Source organism: Lepus europaeus, chromosome 4 (genome assembly GCF_033115175.1).
Source record: "Lepus europaeus isolate LE1 chromosome 4, mLepTim1.pri, whole genome shotgun sequence".
NCBI lineage: Eukaryota > Metazoa > Chordata > Mammalia > Lagomorpha > Leporidae > Lepus > Lepus europaeus.
The window spans coordinates 104,449,822-104,473,631 of NC_084830.1; the positions used below are offsets into that span (position 1 = coordinate 104,449,822).

A 23,810-nucleotide genomic window follows, 5' to 3' on the forward strand; every position below is an offset into this window, starting at 1 on the left:
GGCCCAAGCACTTGGGCCATCCTCTGCTGTCTTGCCAGGCACATCAGCAGGGAGCTGGATCAGAAGCGGAGCGGCTGGGACCCACACTGGCGCTCTGAGAGGGGATGCTGGTGTCTCAATTGTTCCTCACTCTGCTCCTCCCACTCCTAATCTTGATGGGAGAAATGACAAAGTCACATTGCAAAAGGACAGAGACACAGGGGGACCTACTGCTTTCCCAGGCCACAGCAGAGAGCTGGGTCTGAAGTGGAGCAGCCGGGACTCTAACCTGTGCTCACATGGGATGCCGGCAACTGCAAGTGGCGGCTTTACCTGCTATGCCACAGCGCTGGCCCCTAGGTCCTTTCTTAACCCCCTTCCCACCCCAGAAACGGGCTCTTCTGACCAAGGACTGCATTCAACTAGCCTGTCCTGTGAAATTCTAAGCTCCATGGTATGGTCTGGGAGAGCAGTGGAAGATGGCCCAAGTCCTTGGGCCCCTGCACCCGCGTGGGAGACCCAGAAGAAGCTCCTGGCTTCAGATAGGTGCAGCTCCAGCCGTTGCAGCCATCTCGGAACCAGCGGATGGAAGACCTCTCTCTCTGCCTCTGCATTTCAAATAAATACGTAAATCTTTAAAAAACAAAACAAAACAAAACAAAACAAACAAACAAACAAAAAACCGGCAGTGGCCCTTACCAGCCCGGACCCACGCTTTATTCATTTGCTTATCAATTTACTTGCTCACCAGTTACCAAAACACAACCGTAATCCTATGGGAGGCTCCAGGGACCTGGCAGGATGACTGAGACCCAGTGCTGTCCTCAATGAGCTTCTGGGTTGAAGAGGCATTCAGCAGGTCACCACGACACAGTGCGGTCAGGGCCGTGGCAGAAGGATGCGTCAGAGGGCCGCTGGCTCACTCTGTGGGGGGCGGTGATCCCGGGGTGAGTGGTGGTCGTGGGTGACAAGGGGAACTGGAGGAAGCATTAGGCAGAGCTCTTGGCTGTTGGTGACAGAATCCTGCCCACCCTGGCTTAGGAAGTCCCAAGTGGGAAATCCCGGAGATGACTACTCCCAGGCATGGCATCGGCTCCTCTGCGCTCGCCAATCCCCTCTATGTGGGCTTCATTCTCAGGCAGACTGTTCTGAAGTGCTGGCCAGGATGGCCACACACCTGTCCTCCCATGGCTCCATCACACGGGCCGGGTTCCTCTGGAACCAGGCGCCCAGAACCACAGGGTGCAAGAATGACGCAGAGATGTCACCCAGAGGGAGTCAAGAAAGGACTGGGAGCAGGCCCGACTGCAGGTGCTCTCCCAAGCAGGTGACTAAATTACAGCCCTCCCATGTGGGAGGGGCCGGGCAGCCTTGGGAAGGGAAAGGGAACAAGTTGCTGGTGCACGCTCCGCGAGACTCCGCCCCTGGTTTCTCCTGTGAAGCGAAGCCTGTCCAGCTGTCTTTATAGGGTTAGACGGATCCCAAATATAGGGGCTCAGGAAACATCGCCCTATTCTCTTTGAATAGGTTGGATCTGGGTTTGAACAGGTAGGATGAGGTGGGGGGTTGCTCTACTTTGCCTAGCGGGAAAAAAAGGCAGCGTGCTCCACCTGGTGGCCACCAGGAGCACTGCGCTATTGGGTTGACTCTGGAACCGGCCTTTTGAGTTCCTAGAGCATTTCTGCGCACTGAGATGGGGACTTTTCTCTGGGGCAGGGCCTGGTGAGGTTGCAAGGCAGATGGACTCGGGGAGTCGGTGTTTGAAGGGAGAGACTGAGCATCAGAGGGTCTGGTCGGGGCTGCTGGGAGGGAAGGGCTTTCTCCCTCCCCCCACGCCCCCAGAACTGTGGTTTATTGCGATAACCACTTCACTTCACAGACAGTGACAGGGCCTCAGATCATATGAGCTGGCAGCAGGAGGGTCCTAGACCAGCATCCCTCACGGCTGCTCTCTGGGCAGCTTTGTGGATCTGTGTCTGCCCCGGAGGTTATTACGTCCCAAACACTTGCTCTGCATGCATCTCTGGGATAAAAGCGGGACTTCCTGTCTTCTCCACAGGGGTCATCGGCCGCAGTCTCTGGGGGCCTGGGATGAGCTGGTTCCCCAGCAGTGGGAGGCAGTTTCTTGTTGGAGCCCAGGGAAGAATCACCTGTGGTCACTATGTTGTACCCCTCCCCCCATCAAATTGAATTAGGTTTCTGAAATTTGATAAATCAATGAATCTTTTTTTAAAAAGGATTTTTATTTATTTAGATTTGAAAGGCAGAGTTACAGAGAGGCAGAGGCAGACACAAAGAGAGAGAGGTCTTCTATCTGCTGGTTCATCCTCCAAATGGCCCCAACAGCTGGAGCTGTGCCAATTGGAAGCTGTGCCAATCCGATGCCAGGAGCTTCTTCCGGGTCTCCCATGTGGGCGCAGGGGCCCAAGGACTTGGGCCATCTTCTACTGCTTTCCCAGGCCCCAGCAGAGAGCTGGATCGGAAGTGGAGCAGCCGGGACTCAAACCGGTGTCCATATGGGATGCCGGCACTGCAGGCAGGGGCTTTACCTGCTATGCCACAGCGCCGGCCCCAAATCACTGAATCTTAACACAGGCTCTGTGTCAGACGCTGTCTGCCTGTGGCCTCATCTCCCCAGGGGCACTTGGACAAAAACAGAAGGAGCAGCAGCCACCATTTATGGAGCACTCATCACGTCTCAGGCGTGCAGTTCACGTCTGCCCGGACTTCTCGTTTTCGCCACACCCCTGTGAGGTAGGGGTTGCTGTTCCACCCTGAGGCAGAGGTCACACCATCACACCGCAGTGGCAGAGTTGGGACCGGAAGCCTGGTGCTGGGTCTCAGATCCCGAGGCACTTGCCATTACACCACACAGCCTCTCCAGGGCTGATCCTCCCCAGGGGACCGGCCCCAGCCAGTAGAACCACAGGGAGGAGCGCCCTCTGATGTTTACCTGCGGGCACAGATGTCTGAGACCATTCCAGACTAGAAACATCCAAACAGTTACTTATTTATTATTTGCGGGACAGAGACAGAGAGAGAGAGAGACAGAGAGAGACAGAGAGAATTTCTCGCATATGATGGTTCACTCAATCAGGCCTCCCTTATGGGTGAACCCAACCACGTGAGCCATCCCCACTGCCCCCAGGCTCTGCGTTGGTAGGAAGCTGGAGTCAGGAGCAGGAACTGCAAATAGAATTCAGGTACCTGAATGTGGGACGCGTGTGTTTTAACTGTGAGGCGGAACGCCTGCCTCTCAAGCCTGATACTAGGGAAGCTAAGATTAAAAAACAACAAAATAAAACAGGGGCTGGTGTTGTGGCACAGTGGGTTAAGCTGTCACCTGTGACACTGGAATCCCGTAAAAATGCCGACTTGAGGCCCAGCTGCTGCACTTCTGAAGCAGCTCCCTGATTATGCACCTGACAAATCAGTGGAAGATAAACCAAGAGCTTGGGTCCCTGCCACCTACGTGGGAGACCTGGCTGCTGGCTTCAGGCTGGTCCACTCCCAGTCTCTGCGGTCACTGGGGTAGTGAAACAATGGATGGAGGATCTCTCTCTGTCTCTCCTTCTCTCTTATACAAATAAATAAATAAATCTTTTTAAAAGTTTTATTTGTTTATTTGAAAGGCAAAGTTACAGAGAAAGGGGAGAGAGAGAGATTGATCTTCCATCCGCTGGTTTACTCCCCAATTGGCCACAATGGCCAGAGCTGTGCTGATCTGAAGCCAGGAGCCAGGAGCTTCTTCCAGGTCTCCCACGTGGGTGCAGGGGCCCAGGGACTTGGGCCATCTTCTTCTCCTTCTCCTTCTTCTTCTTCTCCTCCTCCTCCTCCTCCTCCTTCTTCTTCTTCCTTCTGACAGTGGCACAGATAAATCTCACAGATACGACGTGCAAGAGGATAGATGAGCTATTTCAAAAAGCATGTGGAAGACGGAACTCAAAGGTAAGCTGAGGGGTGGGTGTTTGGTGTCCTGGTTAGGATGCCACTTGGGGCGCCCTACATGCCATACTGCTGTGCCTGGGTTTGGGTCCTAGCTCTACTCCAGTTTTCAGCTTCCTGCTGGTGAACACCCTGGGAGGCAGCAAGTGATGGCTTGAGTCCCTGCCACCCACCCAGGGGACCTAGATTGAGTTCTGGCAACCTGGCTCCAGCCTGGCTCAGCCTAGGCTGTTGCAGGCACTTGGGAAGTGAACCAGGAAGTGAAAGATCTTTGTCTCTCTCCCTTTCAAATAAATAAAAATAAGCACAAATAAAATTATAAAAGATATGATTATTTTGGTATAAAAGTTTTTGAAATCCAGTTTTTTCATAATATAAAAAATTTTATTTATTTGTCTTCATTTATTTCACCCGAATGCAGGAGACCTGGATAGAGTTCCCAGTTCTCAAGTTCATTCTGCCCAGCCCTAGCTGTTGCGGGCATTTAGGGAGTAAAACAGCAGGTGCAGCTCTCTTTCTCTCAAAGCTAAACCACCAACTGGCTCCTTTTGGGTGGTACTGACTCAGCAGGGGAATGAGGGAACCTTCTGGGGAGCCGGCAATGGCTGGTGCCTAGACCTGGAGGGCGACTGCCCAGAAGTACACACCTGGGAGGTGCATGTCACTAACTGGAGGCTGTGTCCCAGAAAGTTAGGAGACAAGGAAAAAGAGTTCAATGCGAGCACTTTCTGGGGCTGGCAGACAACAAGAGTTTTCCACCTGTACCTATTCCCCTTTAACTGGGAGGAGCCCCACGATCTCCTGCTTCGGGGGCTGCATCTCTCCCTCCTTCCCAGGTTTTCGGCCCAGGCCCCAGGCCTGTGCAGTGTTTCCCTCAGCCACGGTGACTCTAGGGATGGGAACAGGACCAAGCTGGCTGAGTCAACCCCAGGCCTTCCTGGAGCTGCGAGGAAAGTTCTTCCCACTGTTGTTGCTACTGGAGCAGGACACGTGCCTGGAGCCGCCGCTGGCAATTGTGCCCGATCTAGGAGAGTCTGTCTGGAGAGGAGGCCTCGCCTCGGGAGGGGGAAACAGCGAGGCGAAGGCATCCCTGATGACAGCGTCAGCCCCTGGGCCCAGCAGCCTCACCACACAGGCGTCCTCAGGTGAAGCCACCCACTTCCTGTTTAGCTAACCACTCTGATTTGGATCTCTTGCAGTTATAACTAGGGTCTAACCCAGTGGAAACTGGGTAACATTATGAGGAATTGGGGGGAGGGCTTGGGATGTCAGACAGAGATGGTGTCTTGTCTGATCTGAATTGTGGGAGCTGTTACTGCCCTTGTCCTCAGTGGCTGCCCACTCTGTGTGGCCACGGTCCTGTAGGAGACAGGTGAGGCAGGCCACAGGGGGTCCCATGGGAAGGACTCTGTTCTAGTTTATTTATTTATTTTTAAAATTTATTTTATTTATTTGAAAGACAGAGTTACAGAGAGAGAGAGAGGTCTTCCATTCTGTTGGTTCACTCCCCAGATGGCCGCAACGGCCAGAGCTGACCTGATCCAAAGCCAGGAGCCAGGAGCTTCTTCCAGCTCTCCCATGCAGGTGCAGGGACCCAAGGACTTGTTCCACTGCTTCCTAGGCCATAGCAGAGAGCTGGATCAGAAGAGGAGCAGCTGGGACTCCAACCGGTGCCAATATGGGATGCCGCGCTGCAGACTGGGGCTTTAACCTGCTGCACCACAGCGCCGGCCCATCTACCCTAGTTTAGAAGAGTTCTGGCTAGGAGTCTAGAGAACCAGATTCCACTTTTCCATGTTGTCCCATCTGAGAGGCAAGACCTTGGGCAGGGGCTGGTGCTGTGGCACACACAGGTGGTTAAGCTGCTGCCTGTGACGCTGCTGGTATCCCGTGTCAGAGCGCCAGTTTGAGTCCTGGCTGCTCTGCTTCTGATCCAGCCCCCTGCTAATGGGCTGGGGAAAGCAGAAGATGGCCCAAGTATGTGGGCCCCTGTTGCCCACATAGGAGACCCAGATGGAGTTCAGGCTCTTGGCTTCTGCCTTCCCAGCCCTGGCTGTTGGGGGTACTTGGGTAGTGAGCCAGTATACAGAAGATCTCTGTGTCTCTCTGCCTTTTAAATAAGGAAAAAAAAAAAAAAAAAAAAAAGACCGAGGAGGGGTCTGTGGGACCAGGGCTCATAGCACGCAGCCCACTCACCCGCCTGATCTGCACCTCATTGCCTAGTAGAAGGGGTGACGCTGGCATGAGGCAGCCCGGAAGGACTCAGGGGGAAACTGCTTTGGCAGTCGGCTCTTGGGAAGCTGTGCGCTGAGACCCTGGAGGTCGTGGCGAGCCTGCCATAGCTGGCCCGCAGCAGGCATCGGCAACAGTCTGCTGAGAGAAGACTGGGAGCCGCGATGCTCACGGCTCCCGGATTCCTCACGGCCGGCTGCTCAAGACAGAGGCTGGACAAAGGGCTCCTGAATCCACAGCACTCATTTCTTTCCCAGCTCATTTCTGGGCTGGGGAAAAGGCTCTCCCAAGAACCACCAGGCCAAAGATGAGTCCCACAGAACAAACTTATCACTGTGTGTTAAGGGTTGAGCAGGAAAGGTCATCTCTCCTTATTCATTCATTCAACCAACACGTTACAACACACCACTGTGGACGTGAGGGCAGAGATGAATGGGGCTGGGAGCCTGTGCAGTCTATGCTGGCCTCCCTGCTGGCCCCCCGCTCCCCGGCTCTGCTTCTCCACACAGCAGCCAGAATCCTGCTCTCCAGCTTAGAACATCCCCAGCTTCTGTCCTGCAAAGGCTGCTGGACGCCCTCTGTGACGAGAGGGGCACGGGCGGTGGGGGAGCTGGGAGGTCAAGACAGACACACTGCATCCAACAGCAACACACGTAGGACCCCACACTCCACGTCCATTAGGGCACAGTCTGGCTCAAGGAAGAAGTTCTTTATTTGGACGATTCAGTGACCAAGAAACAGAGCGTAAGCACACACACCCACCACACCCACACACAAGGCATTGCACGGGTGAAGGGATAGGGCATGGGGGCGGGAGGCCACAGGAGCAGCGGGGGCTTCTTTGACCCAAGAGAGAGGGGCCTCAGATGACACTCCGGAATTCTTGCTTGCAAGCTGCAACACAAAATTCAGCCCAAGTCCCAGGCCAAAAACCAGCAGCATTAGGGAAACAGTTTGGAGCCTATGGAACTTCTGCCAGCGCACCCTAGAAGCCTGCACCCGTGCCCTCCGTCTCTCTCCCCGGTGGGCGATGAGGGAAGGCTAGCACCTGGACAGGGAGGCCGCAGGGCTCAGCCAGCCGGCCTGAGGCAGTGGAGCCCTACGGGCGCAGACCGTCAAGGAAACTGCCATGTGTCAGCTGGCTCAGGGCTCCTCTGATGGTGGAGGGCAAAGGCCCCTGTTACCGTTTCCCGTGATGCCACGGGGCACTGAGGTCCCCTCCTGCTCCAGCTTGTGCCCAGCTCCTGCAGATCTTTAGCACCATTCAGGAGCTGTGAGAAGGGGCGGGAGGGACAGCATGGCTCTGCCGGGACTGTTGCTGCTCCAGGAACCAGCACAGCTGGCTGGTGTCTGGGCCAAGGCTCAGGAAACCCATGCCTGTCTGGGCGGGGAGCGTTGGATCAGCTTCCAGGCCCCAAGCAGCACACACCTCCACCAACTGTATCCTGCCCTAGCCAGTGGCTGGCACGAAAGCTCGGGGCTTCACCGGAGATGCCTGGAGTCCAGGAAAAGCTCAGTTTTTCAGCTGCGGGAACTGGCCCATAGGGAAGATGGGGCAGGACCTCAGGACAGAAGGCCAGAGGGCTGGTAACGGGACAAGGCCATCTCCAAACTCTCACCCCAAGTCCTCTCGAGACTCCTGCCTCCCATCATGACCAGCAGGGCCCACGCCACAGGGAAGGCGGTCTATGGCCCAATCCTGCCTCAGGCCTATACACAAGGGATTTCAAAAAGTTCATGGAAAATGCGCATTATGAAAAAACTATGCATGGATTTCAAATCTTTTTACACCAAAATAAACTTATCTTTTAATTCCGTTTTTCCACAAACTTTTTGAGGCATCCTCATATTTTCCCGGTGTGAGAAAGGGGGACAAGAGCGCCACGGCTGACACGGTCACGGGCAGCTGGCTAGCGGGTGCCGACAGCAACACTTCTAGTCTTCCAAGGCAGTGGCGTCCTTCTGCACGGGTTGCCGTTGCACGGGAGTCTGGCCCAAGGGCGAGACGATTGTTTTTGGTGACCTGTAATGGAGAAGGCAGGAGGGCACGGTGTCAGTGGGTGGCGCGCTCGTGAGGACGACTGGTAGCTCACTTTAGCAATGGTCATGTTCTTCCAGAACTTGGGAAGAAGGAGCAGGCAGCTTTCCTCTACCGAGGCCCACTGAGTGCTCAGCGCCCCCCACCCCCTTCCTCACATCAACTCTGCACAGTGAGGAGCAGCACCCTACTTCACAAACAAGCATCCTCAAGTTGGAAAGTTTAAGTGGCAGATCTGGGACTGAGTCCGTGCCTTTCCATTTCACCCGCCCATCACCTGGCCGACAGGGCCCTGCCTGATCTGGACGCTGTTTGTCTCCAACCTCATTCTGCACCCTCCTCTTCCCTCCCTGGTCTGAGCTGGCTCTCCTGTTACTCTCCAGTCCACACTTCCTGAGCCACGGCACCACGTGATGCTGTCTCATGTGCGTGTGGATTTGTTTAGGATGTGCTCCTACCACCACAGGGAGGATCAAAGGTCAGGGGAAACACTGGTGCTGGTTCCTGCTGTAGCCCCAGCGCTCCAAATAGGGACTGACTATAATAGGAGCTCCTTGCAACACCACCATCCCATATTGCAGCGCTGGTTCTAGTCCTGGCTGCTCTGCTTCTGATCCAGCTCCCTGCTAATAATGCACCCGGAAAGGTAGTGGAAGATGGCCCAAGTCACCACAGGGTCCCTGCCACCCACATGGGAGACCTAGATAGAGTTCTGGCCTCCTGACTTTGGCCTGGCCCAGCTCCATATATTACAGCCATCTGGGGACTGAACCAGTGGATGGAAGCGCCCCTTCACTCTGTCACTCTGCCTTTCAAATGAATGATTTGTTTTTTAAAGAAGCTCAATAAATATTTGTTGAATAAATGAAAGCCTATTTGTAATAGTTCCCCTTACTGGCACCAGCACTTCACATATTTTATCTCCAACTCTCTCTGCCTGTATGGCCCACGAGTTCCATTTGGTAATGACAGAGAACAGTGAATGGGCTTTGGAGTCAAAGAGGTTTGCATCCTGGTTCTAACTCCTAGCAACTATGTGAGCTTGAACAAGCCACTTAGGCTACCTGACACGAGGCTTCCCTTGGCTGTAAAAGCTGCACAGCCTGGGAGTGGTGGGAGTTGGGGAGGGTGGGTATCCTAATGCAGAACTGTTGCTGAGAACTTAATAAGACTGAGTCAGTGGCTCCACAAATTATAGTTTCCATCTTACAGAATTAAGAGGCTCACAGAGGTTGATTGACTTGCCAAGGTCACATAGCTAGAAAATTCAGCAAGAACAGTAAATAACACTAGCATTTCAAGTCTGAGCAGCCCCAGGACAGGGCTCTGGCTGGCTCTGAGTTGCCTACTGAGGCTGCCACTGGCCAGGCTGTGAAACAGCAGTGCTCGCTGAGGCTTGGCTTAAGTCCATACCTAAACACACTTCAAGTATGCTCCAAATCAGAGAGATGCACAGACAGAAAGGAAGATCCACTATGATGTGGGAGAGGAGAACCAGGCAAGTGAGAGACGACCAAAGTCAGCTTTGGCTCCAACACTACTGTTTTGTTTTTTTTGTTTTTTGTTTTTGACAGGCAGAGTTAGATAGTGAGAGAGGGAGACAGAGAGAAAGGTCTTCCTTTTTCCGTTGGTTCACCCCCCAAGTGGCTGTTACGGCCGGCACGTTGTGGCCAGCGCACTGCACCAATCTGAAGCCCAGAGCCAGGTGCTTCTTCCTGGTCTCCCATGCAGGTGCAGGGCCCAAGGACCTGGACCATCCTCCACTGCACTCCTGGGCCACAGCAGAGAGCTGGACTGGAAGAGGAGCAACTGGGACAGAATCCAGCGCCCCAACCTGGACTAGAACCCAGGGTGCTGGCACCGCAGGCAGAGGATTAGCCTAGTGAGCTGCAGCGCCAGCCTCCAACACTACTTTCAAGTCACTTGGCTCAATGAGCGATGCAGAACCAACTAAAAGCAAATCAATCATTTCAGTAGACTTGTCCCCTTACAACTTAGCTTCCTCATCTGTAAAGTGGGGCTGATGATAGCAGTCTCGAGGTTATGGTATGACCTGCACTACTCATCTCCCTTTAGAGGGGAAGAGACTGAGCCCATGGGCCCTACCCTCGTCCCATCACAGGCTGACACAACCGCCTCTTTTTTTTTTTTTTTCTAAAGATTTATTTATTTATTTGAAAGGCAGAGGTACAGAGAGACAGAGGCAGAGGTGTGTGTGGGGGGTCTTTCATCTGTTGGTTCACTCCCTAGATGGTTGCAGCAACTGGAGCTGGGCCGATCTGGAGCCAGAAGCCAGGAGCTTCTTCTGGGTGTCCCACATGGGTGCAGGGGCCCAAGGACTTGGGCCATCCTCCACTGCCTTCCCAGGTCGTAGCAGAGAGCTGGATCAGAAGCAGAGCAATCGAGACTGGAACTGGCACCCACATGGGATGCCAGTGCTACAGACCAGGGCTTTAACCCATTGTGCCATCTGCGCTAGCTCCCACAACCTCCCTCTTAGGCCTGATGCCCTGGGGTGAGCTGGGCACCAGACAGGTTTTATTTTATTTTTTTTTGAAAATTGAATTATTGGGGCTGGCGCTGTGGTGCAGCAGGTTAAAGCTCTGGCCTGCAGTGCCAGCATCTCATATGGGCGACAGTTTGAGTCCCAGCTGCTCTAATTCCGATCCAGCTCTCTGTCATTGCCTGGGAAAGCAGCAGAAGATGGCCCAAGTCTTTGGGCTCCCGCACCTATGTGGGAGACCCAGAAGAGGCTCCTGGCTTTGGACTGGCTCAGTTCCTGCCGTTGAAGCCTCTTGGGGAGTGAACCAGAAGGATGGAAGATCTCTCTCTCTCTGCTTCTCTGTAACTCTGCCTTTCAAATAAATAAATAAATAAATACATCTTTTTATAAAAAAGAGATGAAGCTTCTAATTACCTCTTCTCTTTAAAAAATTAATTATTTTATTTTTTAAAATTTTTATTTATTTATTTTTTTTGACAGGCAGAGTGGACAGTGAGAGAGAGACAGAGAGAAAGGTCTTCCTTTGCCATTGGTTCACCCTCCAATGGCTGCTGCGGCCGGCACGCTGCGCCGGTGCACCGCGGTGATCCAATGGCAGGAGCCAGGTGCTTCTCCTGGTCTCCCATGGGGCAGGACCCAAGCACTTGGGCCATCCTCCACTGCACTCCCTGGCCACAGCAGAGAGCTGGCCTGGAAGAGGGGCAACCAGGACAGAATCCAGTGCCCCGACTGGGACTAGAACTCAGTGTGCCGGCGCCGCAAGGCGGAGGATTAGCCTAGTGAGCCGCGGCGCCGGCCTAAAATTAATTATTTTCAGGCTAAGAGACAGAAACAGACACAGAGAGATCTTCTATCTGCTGGTTCACTCCCCAAATGCCCACAAAAGCCAGGCCTGGCCAGGCTGAATCAGGAGCCTAGAACTCCATCCTGGTCTCCCATGCGGGTGGCAGGGACGCAGGTACTTGAGCCATCATCTGCTTTCCATCAGGGTGTGCGTTAGCAGGAAGCTGGATCAAGGGAGGAGTAGTGAGGACCTGGGCGGGGTACTTCAGGATGGGATGCAGACATCCCAGGCCACGACTACACCGCTCTGTCAAATGCCTGCCTCGCAGCATCACTCTGCATGCTGGGCACCCACGTCTAAAAATCATCATCCCCTCCGCCCAGGGTTATTGTGAAGGTAATCTGAAAGACCTGGTTTGGCATATGGCTTGCAACAGAACAGGGGTCCAATTTTCAAGATTATCATGAATGAGGGCTCATTTACTAGTTCCCTTCAAAACAGGTATCACAAATTTGACCTGTAGGGGGAGCTCCTGTCACAGAATTGACGGCAGTGAAGACCAGGGTGTTGGGCCTTGGGAACAAACTTTCCTTCCCAGATTGCTATAGGCTAGGTACTTGAGGGGCTGCCAAAGAAATTATCTGTGCTGCTCTACTAAGACCTCCAGTCCAGCACGTCTAAAGGCTTGGGAGACGCTGACGGGAGAAAAGCTTTTTTTTTCCCTGTTAACTGACTAATCTTCTGAGAAACGGGTAGCCGGAATCCAGTGGAGCTGAGGATAGGCTGTGTTCCCACTCAGAAGCCTTGAGCTCCTGAAAGCACGGTTACTCACTGGTTCTTGTGTTTGTAGCCGCTGACGTGAGCTTGGTACTGTTCGATGGAGTTCAGCACTATCTTACACGTCTTGCAGGGGTAGCCCTTCCCGGCTGAAACACATCAAAATCAAGACGCTCAGTTCTCCAGTAACAAGAGACCTGGCGACTGGTGCTCTGCACTGAGGCATGCAAATGCTCTTCTGAGCACTGACAGGTGCAGCGAGGAGGGGTGCCTGGCCGGATGCATCTGGGAGGCCTTGGGCTAGGAGGCACAGCAGGTAAGCCAACGTGCTCTCTGGGGATGGGAGCCTTCTCTTTCCCCTTTGCTCCCAACCCCTGCACAGTGGCTGGCAGTGACTACCTGTCTGAGGAGCCCAGAATATCAAACAGGCGACACTGGTGAGCTAAGTGCCTTATTAAGGATGCCCTTTGCTGAGAGATCTCTGGGAAGGTGCCCCCTCTACTCGGGTCTGCAACAACCGTAATTAATGAGAAGGGGGCTGGGAAAATCCATCTGTCTTTCTACGCTGGGGCTCCAGACCCCCGCCTCACTACTAGGGCCCCTCCAGTGCGGTGTAGCAGTGAGTCAGGAGCCGACACGGGACCGGACACCTGGTTCTGCCAGCTGGCATTCATCCAGTGTCTGATACAGGCCATGCACTTCCCGGTCTGGCTCGCCCCTCCTAGTAACCCTGTGAGACTCATTAACTGATACTCTATAGAGGAGGAAAACAAGGCACAGTGACCTGTGCAAGAATACGGAGATGGCAATTAGCAAACTCGGGCGTGGCCGACTACGGAGGCCGAATTTCCCCCAGCATGCCAGGTGCTAGCTGTACAAGACACGCACATGCAACTTCAAGGGCCCTTCTGCCTCTGACATGTTTTTAACCATCTGTACCCCCCTCCCCAAGTCTTGCAGCTCTGGAGTCAATCACCTAGGTTCAAATCCCAGCTTGACCCTTGCTCATCTGTGGGACCTCAGGCCAGGTACTTATTAACCCATCTGAGATTTGGTTCCCCTGTTTCTAAATGTGGAGCTTCTCTGAGACTCAGGCTCTCAACCTAAAAAATGGGGTTAATTTCAGTACCAACCTCATAAGGAAACTGTAACAATTTAAAAGTATTTGGCACATAGCAAGTACTCAAAAAAAGTTTTTTAAACAAAACATTCCTTTTTTTTAAAAAAAGATTTATTTGAAAGACAGTTACAGAGGGAGGGAGATCGTCCATCTGTTGGGCCAAACTGAAGGCAGGAGCCAGGAACTCCATCTGGGTGGGCCTCCCATATGGGTGGCGGGGGCCCAAACACTTGGGCCATCCTCTGGTTGCCTTTCCAGGAGCATTAGCAGGGAGCTGAATCAGAAGCAGAGCAGCCAGGACTTGAACTGATGCTCTAATATCAGATGCCAGCATCTCAGACAGTGGTTTACCAGCTGTGCTACAACACCAGCCTTGGAATAAAAGGTTTTACTGCTATTTTTAAAAATTTAATTTTATTTGAGAAATAGAGAGTGAAAGAGGGTTCCAGTTCATTGGTTCATGCCTCAGATGTCTACAGTGGTTGCGGTGTGATGAAGCTGGTACTGGGGAGCTGAGGACTCAATTTAGGGCCCTAATAACTTGAGCTTCCACCACTGCCCCTCCAGGTCTGCATTAGTGAGAGCTGGAGCTGAGAATCAGACCCTCTAATGTGGGATGTGGCCATCTTGACTCCTAGCCCAAACACGTGCTCCCTACTGCTATTATTATTATTATTATTTTAAAGATTTGCTTGAGGCTAGTGCCGTGGCTCACTTGGTTAATCCTCCGCCTGCGGCGCCAGCATCCCATATGGGCACCGAGTTCTAGTCTCAGTTGCTCCTCTTCCAGTCCAGCTCTCTGCGGTGGCCCAGGAAGGCAGTAGAGGATGGCCCAAGTGCTTGGGCCCTGCACCCACATGGGAGACAGGGAGGAAGCACCTGGCTCCTGGCTTCGAATTGGTGCAGCACGCCAGCCGTAGTGGCCATTTGGGGGGTGAACCAACGGAAGGACGACCTTTCTCTCTGTCTCTCTCTATCTCTGCCTGTCAAAAAAAAAAAAAAATTTGCTTGAAGGGCAGAGTTAGAGAGAGAGAGAGAGATCTTCCATGTGCTGGTTCACTCCCCAAATGGTCACAATGGCCAGAGCTGGGCCAGGCTGAAGTCAGGAGCCAAGAGCTTCTTCTGGGTCTCCCATGTGGGTTGCAGGGCCCAAGCACTCCACTGCTCTCCTAGGCACATAAGCAGAGAGCTGGATTGGAAGTGGAGCAGCTGGAACTCGAACTAGTGCCCATATGGGATGCCAGCACCGCAGGAGGTCGCTATACTGGCTATGCCACAGTGCCTGCCCCTCTCTATTATTATTGCTACTATTATTTCACTATTATGGGCTGGCAAAGGGAAACCAGTATCTTTCAAATAGCCTTCCATGGTAACTGTAGCTCCTGAGTACACCAACAATCTTAGCCAATGTTCCCAGCTCTGTTTCTTTCTCTCTTTCTTTTTTTAAAAATTTATTCATTTTAAAGTCAGAGTTACAGAGAGAGAGGGAGATAGAGAGATCTTCCATCTGCTGGTTCACTCCCCAGATGGCCACAATGGCCACAGCTGAGCCAGATCAAAGCCAGGAGCCAGGGGCATCATCTGGGTCTCCCACGTGGGTGGCAGGGGCCAAAATACTTTAGGTTCATTAACAGGAAGCTATATTGGAAGTACAGAAAACGGAACTCAAACCGGTGTCCACGTGGTACCCATGTGCTATACCACAATGCCGGCCCCAGCTGTTTTTCTTGTGTCTTCAATTGTTTCTTGGAAGATACACCCCTTTAAGGTGTTTCAGGGAAAAATTACTGCAGTCAGAGTTCAGGATCCTGAGGCAGTGGTTAAGTCACTGCTGAGCTGCCTGTATCCCACAGTGGAGTGCCTGGGTTCAAAATGCTGGCTGTGCTCCTGACTGAGCCCACAGCTCCTGGCTTCAGCCTGGCCCAGGCCAGACCCAGCCATTACAGGCATCTGGGGAGTGACTAGTGAGTGGGAGCTCACTCTCTCTCCCTCTGCCTCTCAAATAAATAAAATACATAAAAAACTGAAAGAAATCAAAGTCCTTTTCAGCCATGCAAGGTCAGTGGCATGGGTCAGTCCTATCAGGGAAAAGGGATAACTCCCACTAGGGTCGGGGCAGGATCTGGGGTGGGTGTGGCGGGACAGCTACCAAGGGTTAAGAGTCACTGAGGTCCAATTACAAAGCCCACGCTTACCACCCACCAAGCACCAGAGACCATGCTAGCACTCAGTGTATTTATGGCCTTGGATTCGGAAAAGCGCCTTGTAAGCGAGGTGGTTATCTGCATCTGTCAGAGCTCGGACTTGACCTCTGGGCAGGGTGTGAAGCCCCTCTTCTTCAGATCCCACTGTCTCTGAACCCTCCCTGTGTTCCTTAGACACAATTTCAGTGTGATCTGCTTATCTGTGAGATTCAAATCGACATTTGGGGCAATTATAGAATCTGTTGATGCTTCTAAGAAATCAAGATCTGTCCACTACAGACTTTCCATCTGCCTGTTTCACATGCTTGGTATTCCGCTTACTCACTGACTTGATGAAGTCACCGTGTGACTGAGTTAGAAAAGCATCTTCGGTGGAGGGACGTCATTTGTCTTAAGTTGACTGAGGCCTTTCCTTCATCCTACTTCCCTCTCCAGCTATTATTTTTTCTCTCTCCTCTTCTCTACTCCCAAGTCTCATGAAAAAGCTGTCTATGCTTCTTTCTCCATTTCCTTGCCTCTCAATCACTTAGTAACCTACCCCACTACACACAAGGACACACACACAAGACCAAGGCCAATGTACCTAAATTTACTGAGGGGCCTGTGTTGTGGTGCAGTGGGTTAAGCCACTGCCTTATGACATGGGCATCTCGTGTTAGTGCTGGTTAGAGCTCTGGCTGCTGCTTCTTTTCAAGATTTCTTTCATTATTTGAAAGGCAGAGTTATAGAGGGAGAAAAGGAGAGACAGAGATCTTCCGTCCACTGGTTCATTCCCCAAATGGCTGCAACAACCAGGCTATGCCAGGCTGAAGCCAGGATCCAGGAGATTCTTCCAGGTCTCCCACGTGGGTGCAGAGGCCCAAGGACTTGGGCCATCCTCCCTTGCTTTCTTGGGTACACCAGCAGGGGGCTGGATCAGAAGTGGAGCAGCACCAATATGGGATACTGGTACTGCAGACCATGGTTTTAACCTGCTGCACTATAGCGCCAGCCTCTGCTTCACTTTTTTTTTTTTTTTAAGATTTTTTATTTAGGGGTCAGTGCTGTGGCATAGTAGGCTAAGCCTCTGACTGCTACACTGGCATCCCATATTGGTGCCAGTTTGGGTCCCTGCTGCTCTTGTTCTCAATCCAGCTCTCTGCTATGGCCTGGGAAAAAACTGGAAGATGGTCCAAGTCCTTGGGCCCCTGCACCCTCGTGGGAGACCTGGAAGAAGCTCCTGGCTCCTGGCTTCAGATCAGCCCAGCTCCGGCCATAGCAGCCATTTGGGTAGTGAACCAGTGGATGGAAGACCTCTCTCTCTCTCTCTCCCTCTCCCTCTCTCTCTGTAACTCCACTCTCCACTATGGCCAGAGCTAGGCCAATCTGAAGCCAGGAGCCAGGAGCTTCCTCCAGGTCTCCCATGTGGGTGCAGGGACCCAAGCTCTTGAGCTATATTTCGCTGCTTTCCTAGGCACATTAGTAGGGAGCTGGATCAGGAGTGGAGCAGCCAGGATTTGAACCGGTGCCCATATGGGAAACCAGCACTGCAGACAGAAGATTATCCTTCTATGCCACAGCACCAGCCCGTTTTCAATTTTAATCAGTAAGTTATTCTTGAGGGGAAGAGAGATATCTTGCTGGTTCAAATTTAAGTTATAAAAATTAAAATTAGGGTCCAGCAATTTTAGGGTGCAACATGTTAAACTATCACCTGTGATGCTGGTATCTAGCTCCCTGCTAATGTGCCTGGGAAAGCAGCAGCGGATGACCCAACTGCTTAGGCCACTGCACCTACATGGGAGACCTGGATGGAGTTCCAGGCTTCTGGCTTTGGACTGGCCTGACCTTGGCTGCTGAAGCCATTTGGGAAGTAAACCAGTAAATGGAAGATATCCCTCTCTCTCTCCTCCCTTCTCTGTAACTCTTTTAAATAATAATAAAATCTTTTTAAAAAAATGTTCACTTTATGATGGCATTAAAAATACTGAACACTATGAGCAAAAGTTAAACACATACTTGGTTACAGTAAATGGATCCTGCAAGGCAATACAAAGTTTCAGTGTTTTTTCTCTCTCCATATATATGTAAGTGTGTTTGTGTATAATTTAAAGATTTATTTTGTTTATTTGAAAGGCAGAATTACAGAGAAGGCGAGGGCAAGGGTGAGACAAAGATAGACTCCTTCCACCTGCTGGTTCACTCAAGGCAAGCCTCCTGCCTTGTCCCCTTCCTCTATTATTCTGCTAAAGCATCTCGTCACAAGAACGGAGACGCTGGCTCCTGCATTGTGGCACAGCAGGTTAAGCCACTGTCTGCAGCGCCAGCATGCCACATCAGAGCACCGGGTCAGGAACCAGCTGCTCCCCTTCTGATCAAGCTCCCTGCTAATGTGCCTGGGAAAGCAGCAAATGATGGCCCAAGCGCTTGGGCCCCTGCACCCATGTGGGATACCCAGATGGAATTCCATGTTCCTAGCTTTGGCCTGGTCCAGGCCCAGCTGTTGTGGCCATTTGGTGAGTGAACTAGCTGACAGATCTCTTTCTGTCTCTCCCTGTCACTCTGCCTTTCAAACAAATAAATATTAAAAAGAACAGAGGAGCTGTTATAACTACTCCAAGCTTATAAACTGGTAGTTACATGCACATCAGGGCCAATTCTTCACTTGCTCCCTAACAACTTTTCTTTCTCCCTCAGAATGTCTTGAATTTTCTAGTTCATAACCTCAGGATAGGAAGCAGCATCCTGTGGCTTCAGTTCTTGCTTGGGCTCCATGTTGTTTATCACTGTCAAACACACCTGGCAGCCTTATTGGTAAGCCACAATGTTCTGCTCTGTGTGATTCTGGCCTGGACCTACAAACACCATCCATTACAAGGGGTCTCATCACACAATTCAAATCGTAGGTCTGCATGCAAATCCCAGTCTCATCTGTCCTATGTATCACGGAAATCTTTAGGTGAATTAAAGTTTTTCAGCTTGGACCTCCCTGATGACAGGTCCTTCCCAAGGGCTAATGTGGGTATGCTTGGGAATGTACTTTTTGGAAAACATCCCTCCAAAGAACTTGGCCATGTAGAGACCAGGGAGAGACTCACTCTCACTTGAGTGAGCATGGGCTGGCTGGAGATCAGATGCAAGGGGCCAACAATTAGGGCTGGTATTGTGGTGCAATGGGTTAAGCCACCACCAGCAACACTAGTATCCCATATGGGTGCCAGTTTGAGTCCTGGATACTCCATTTCTTTTTTTTTTTTTTTTTGTTTGGTTGGTTTTTTTTGACAGGCAGAATGGATAGTGAGAGAGAGAGAGAGAGACAGAGAGAAAGGTCTTCCTTTTTGCCATTGGTTCACCCTCCAATGGCTGCTGCGGCTGGCGCATCATGCTGATCCGAAGCCAGGAGCCAGGTGCTTCTCCTGGTCTCCCATGTGGGTGCAGGGCCCAAGCACTTGGGCCATCCTCCACTGCCTTCCTGGGCCATAGCAGAGAACTGGCCTGGAAGAGGGGCAACCGGGATAGAATCCGGCGCCCCAACCGGGACTAGAACCCGGTGTGCCGGCGCCGCAAGGTGGAGGATTAGCCTGTTGAGCCACGGCGCCGGCCACTCCATTTCTAATCCAGCTCCCTGCTAATATACCTGGGAAAGCAGGAGAAGATGGCCCAAGTACTTGGGTCCCTGCCACTCAGGAGCTCTTGGCTCCTGACTCAGCCTGACCCAGACCCGGCCATTGTGGCTTTTGAGGAGTGAACCAGCAGATGGAAGATTTCTCTGTTTCTCCTTCCTTGTAACTCTTTCAAGTAAATAAATAGCTTTTTTTTTTTTCAAAAGGGGCCTTTTAAAAAAGAGCAAGCTCCCTGAGTCTAAGTGGCTGTACACCTGGAGACTGAGGGGATCTAAAGTGTGACTGTCCAGCGCTGCATCTCCATGGCCTGGGGAGGAAGACGGCTCCCTGAGTGAACCCTGAGGCTCAACGCCAGTGCTCATGCAGGCTCCATGAGGCAGGGACTGCGTCAGCCCTGGCCACTGCTGCTTACAGCTGGGGAACACAGTAGGTCCACAATACGAATTTACTGACTAAAAGAGGAAATAATAACCTTCCCTCAACATACACTCTCTTCCTCTCCCCTCCTTTCCCAGGCAGTGAGAAGTTACTGTGAGGGGAGGGCCCTAGTCTTTTGTGGCTGCTCACTCCTGTGAGGCCAACTGGCATCCTGAGGTCAGGGAAGTGGCCGATCTTCTCTGAGCCAGAGCCATCTCCTTCTTCAGCACACCACCCCAGTGATGCAGCCAGGCCTCAGCAGCGGGGGGAGGCAGCACCCTAGCGTGGGCTGCTGAGGCCTTCACACAGGGCAAGTGGACGACACTTAGGGAGCTGAAACTGGAGGCTACAAACGAGTAGTGCTTGTCTCAAATTTGGCTAACAGACAGGTAAGACTCACACAAGCTTAGAAAATTAATTTAGTTACACATTTAAAAAAACCAGAGAAATTCTTACACACATCCTGCCTTTCAGAATCTTCAAAAACGGAAAGGTTCAGGAACACTACCTAGAGCTGGCTAGGAGTGGCTTGCTCTTCAGTTTACCACACCCCTTCCTGGTTCTCACTTATTTCAATTTTCTGCTCAACTTCTATAGGTCTCAGAGTTTGCAAACTCTGCGTTAGGAGACTTATGTGGGACAAGCACAGCCTTGGCTGGGCCAGGTACCCTAGTGGTCAAGCCCTGATCCAGCCCTGGTGTGAGCCGGGCTCCTCACCTGACAAGTCAGCAACAGCCGGGTCCGCCAGCCGCCCGTAGTGTGCCACGAGCTTGAGCTTGGTCTCCTGTTTCCTGTGCTTCTTGCCCATGTAATGCTGTTGAGCCATGACAGGGTCATTGAAGGTCGCATGGCAGAGGCTGCAGAACTTGTCTGGGTCTATCATCTCTCTATTCTGGTGCAACACTAAGGTGCAAGCCAAAAGGAGAGGATTTGTAAGGCATTTTGACAGAGCTGCAGTGAGAGAGTTTAAACAGAAATAATGAAAAACAAAACAAAACAAAAAACCCAGAAGGTGAGGTTCTTGAGTGTGCTGAACAGAAAAGCGATGCCATGTCACTAGTCAGTCACACTGGCGGGTGTGGCACGCCTGTGTGAATCACACAGCAAACACCCTCTCTAACTGGGAAAACTGGGAAGATCTGGGGGAGCCCGAAGACCAGCTAGTTTGTTCCACAGCTTTGACTACTTTAGGCACATGAATCCTCCTTTTCTCGCTTTCTGAGAAGGCTTTGACCTTCCGCTCTCAAGTTTCCGAATCACAACAGAGATACATGTATCTGCAGTCTTTTCATCCCTCAGATTGCCCTAGGACGTCACAGCAGGAGGGACAAGAAGTGGGTATTTTATTCCTATCCTCAAGCGCCCCAGCCACGGAGCTGAGAACAGCATACTGAGGTCACAGGTGCTGGAGCCCAGGCAGTCACTCAGAAAAGGCGACCACACTAAGGACGCCTTGGAGGCTACGCAGCATGGTAGGATGAGCACAGCAGAGAAGAGGGTGACAGCAACACTGAGTTCCGTGTTCTGTATGTATGCCGGGGCTTCAACAGCTCATGGAAAAATGGAATTAAAAGATCAGTTTAATGTGGTGCAAAAATGTTTGATATCCATGCAGGATTTTTTATTAATACACATTTTTAATGAAGTTTTTGAAGACCTTTTCATGCATTTTCTCCTTTGGTCCTCAGAACCACCCCAATGAGGCAGTATCATACCACATTTTAGACAAAAACTGGAGTCTCAAATGGGTGAAGTGGCTTGTCCAGGGTAACCCAACAGTAAGAGGGCCCTGGTCTGTGCGACTCTAATGCGCATGCTTTCCTTGCTATGCCAGAGTGTGGCAAGAAGACCTGAGGACTACAGCTGATGCCGTAGCTTCAGAAAACATCCCTGACTGGGGTCCCTGGATCCAGTTAGTGAGAGCCGGGAGCGGGCACACGCGTGAGCCTCCTGTGGGTCAACAGGCATCTGCAGGCTACACTGCCACCTTATAAAGTGTTGTGATGACTCACGGGCAAGAACGTGGGCCTGGAGTGGCGTTAAACTAGCAAGCATTGAAAAATGTGGAGCCTGGAACTCGCTGCCCTGCTGGAGGAGGGGTGGGGCTCAGTGGCACTCACAGACAGAGGTGCCTTACATGCTCTTCTACCCTGGACCACAAGTCAGAAGACATTTGCTGGCTTTTCCCACAGTAGTTTCCCAGTATAGGGAATTTCAATTTTTCTGGCCACTGGTTTTGTTTCAGCAAGTCAGTCAAAAAGTGACAGACAAATTGTATAATATTTTAAAACACAAGAAAATATTTGGTTGTAGTATTCAGTTAAAAAAAAGTAATGTGTTTCTTATGTCCTTAATTTTTAAAAATTGATAACACACAGATGACGTAAGGAAAAATAGATAAAAAGCATAGAGAAGAGAGTGCTTTGCGCTGCTTTTCAACTTCTCCACAAAGAAATGTCAAGTATGACGTCAGAAAAAGATAATGGCAGTCATTACAGAGAGAAAAGACACTCTAAAAGATGCTGCAGAGAAGCACTAGAGGTGAGGGGTGAAAGCTGGAGGAACTGCTTAATGCACATCCACTACAAATGAGAGCTAGAGTCTTCTCTCAGGAAATCACCTGGAACACGGAAGGCTGCTCCACAGGATGTTTACTGTAGTGCTGTATTTAAAAATTTTTGTAGTGTTGCTTATAATACCAAGAAAAGGGGACTGAAGTGTCCAGTGTTACAGGGATGGTTAAATGTGGTATGACAGGCCAGTGCCGCAGCTCAATAGGCTAATCCTCCGCCTGCGGCACCAGTACACTGGGTTCTAGTCCCAGTTGGGGTGCCAGATTCTGTCCCGGTCGCTCCTCTTCAAGTCCAGCTCTCTGCTGTGGCCCGAGAAGGCAGTGGAGGATGGCCCAAGTGCTTGGGCCCTGCACCCGCATGGGAGACCAGGAGAAGCACCTGGCTCCTGGCTTTGGATCAGTGTGGTGCACCGGCCGCAGCGGCCATTGGGGGGTGAACCAATGGAAAAAGGAAGACCTTTCTCTCTGTCTCTCTCACTGTCCACTCTGCCGGTCAAAAAAAAAAAATGTGGTATGACATAGTTAATAAAGATGTTTATGAAAAAGTTTTTAATAAGAAGAAGAAATGTAAGTGTTGTTTCATGAAAGATAAAAGGAAATTATATATATGTCATATCACTGTGGAGATATATATGTATACTAGTATTATGAAAATTACCAAAATATTATCAGTATTTCTTGTGGTAGTAGGATTTGGGTGATACATTTCCCTTCTTTATGACTTCTCCATTGTTTGGACTGGAATTACTCATAATGAGTATGCATTCTTTTTATAAAAACTGCAAGGTTATTTAAGGTGTCCTATGTCTATATGTATATACACAGAGTTAATCTAGAAACACAATAAAACAAATATACACACGATATATAACACACATGTACACATAACAAGAGATTATATGGGAAACTTTAAAATGTTAACAATGTTTATCTCTGAATGGCAAGAGTATGGGTAGTTTTTCTTTCCATGTATCTACATTTTCTGTAATATACCTCTGTTACTTTTATATTGTGCAAATGTCTTTAACTTCAGAAATACAGCTATAAACTCAAATACTAATATGGAAATGGACTTAAACTGCACACTCCAGTGAAGAGTAGAAGCAGGACGCACAAAGGACACGCACTAGGACGTAACTATGTAAAAACAGACTGCACAGGCTGAAAGTGAATACAGAAAAGAACTTCTTGAGTGTGGAAGTTCTGAAGCTACATCCTCACTCGTGGAAAGTTAAGCCTGTGACCTTTAAGTTCAGTTCTTAAACTAGTACCATGACTGGTACCAAAAGCTGACTTCAAGCAAAAGCAGTCAGAATGAGTCTAAGTTCCTGATGAACCAGCCTAAAAGCAAGGCCAATGGCACATTGCAGGTGGTGAATGCCTGGCCAGATATGACATTTTTCTGAGGCTATCTTAATGGTGACAATAATAATAGAAATAACAGCTGCTATCTACTGAGCATCTGTGATATCCTAGGTTTTAACATATATTTTATCCTCACAATCCATGAAGTAAATGGCTTTAATTTTATAGGTGAGCTAACTCAGACACAAAGAAGCCATATGAATGATAAATAATAGTAACAGGATTTAAGCCTGGGTATCTGTGATTTTCAAAGTCCTTATTCTGTTGTTTCA

The 23,810-nt window shown here is 50.8% G+C and overlaps 1 protein-coding gene across 2 annotated transcripts in view; it reads right to left on the reverse strand.

Annotated features, from left to right (window-relative positions):
* Positions 1 to 7,977: 7,977 nt before the first annotated feature.
* The window catches only part of ZNF346 (zinc finger protein 346), a 33,344-nt gene continuing 17,511 nt past the window's right edge, over positions 7,978 to 23,810 (reverse strand). Inside the window, exons 5-7 of one of the 2 annotated variants that reach the window (XM_062188642.1) lie at positions 20,319 to 20,504; positions 12,314 to 12,407; positions 7,999 to 8,179 (exon numbers count right to left, since the gene is read on the reverse strand). In XM_062188642.1, the coding sequence (XP_062044626.1) occupies positions 8,092 to 8,179; positions 12,314 to 12,407; positions 20,319 to 20,504 (368 nt within the window). In that variant the 3' untranslated portion in view covers positions 7,999 to 8,091. Of the gene's footprint in view, positions 8,180 to 12,313; positions 12,408 to 20,318; positions 20,505 to 23,810 lie in introns of both variants that reach the window. The other variant, XM_062188643.1, reaches the window with a different exon arrangement.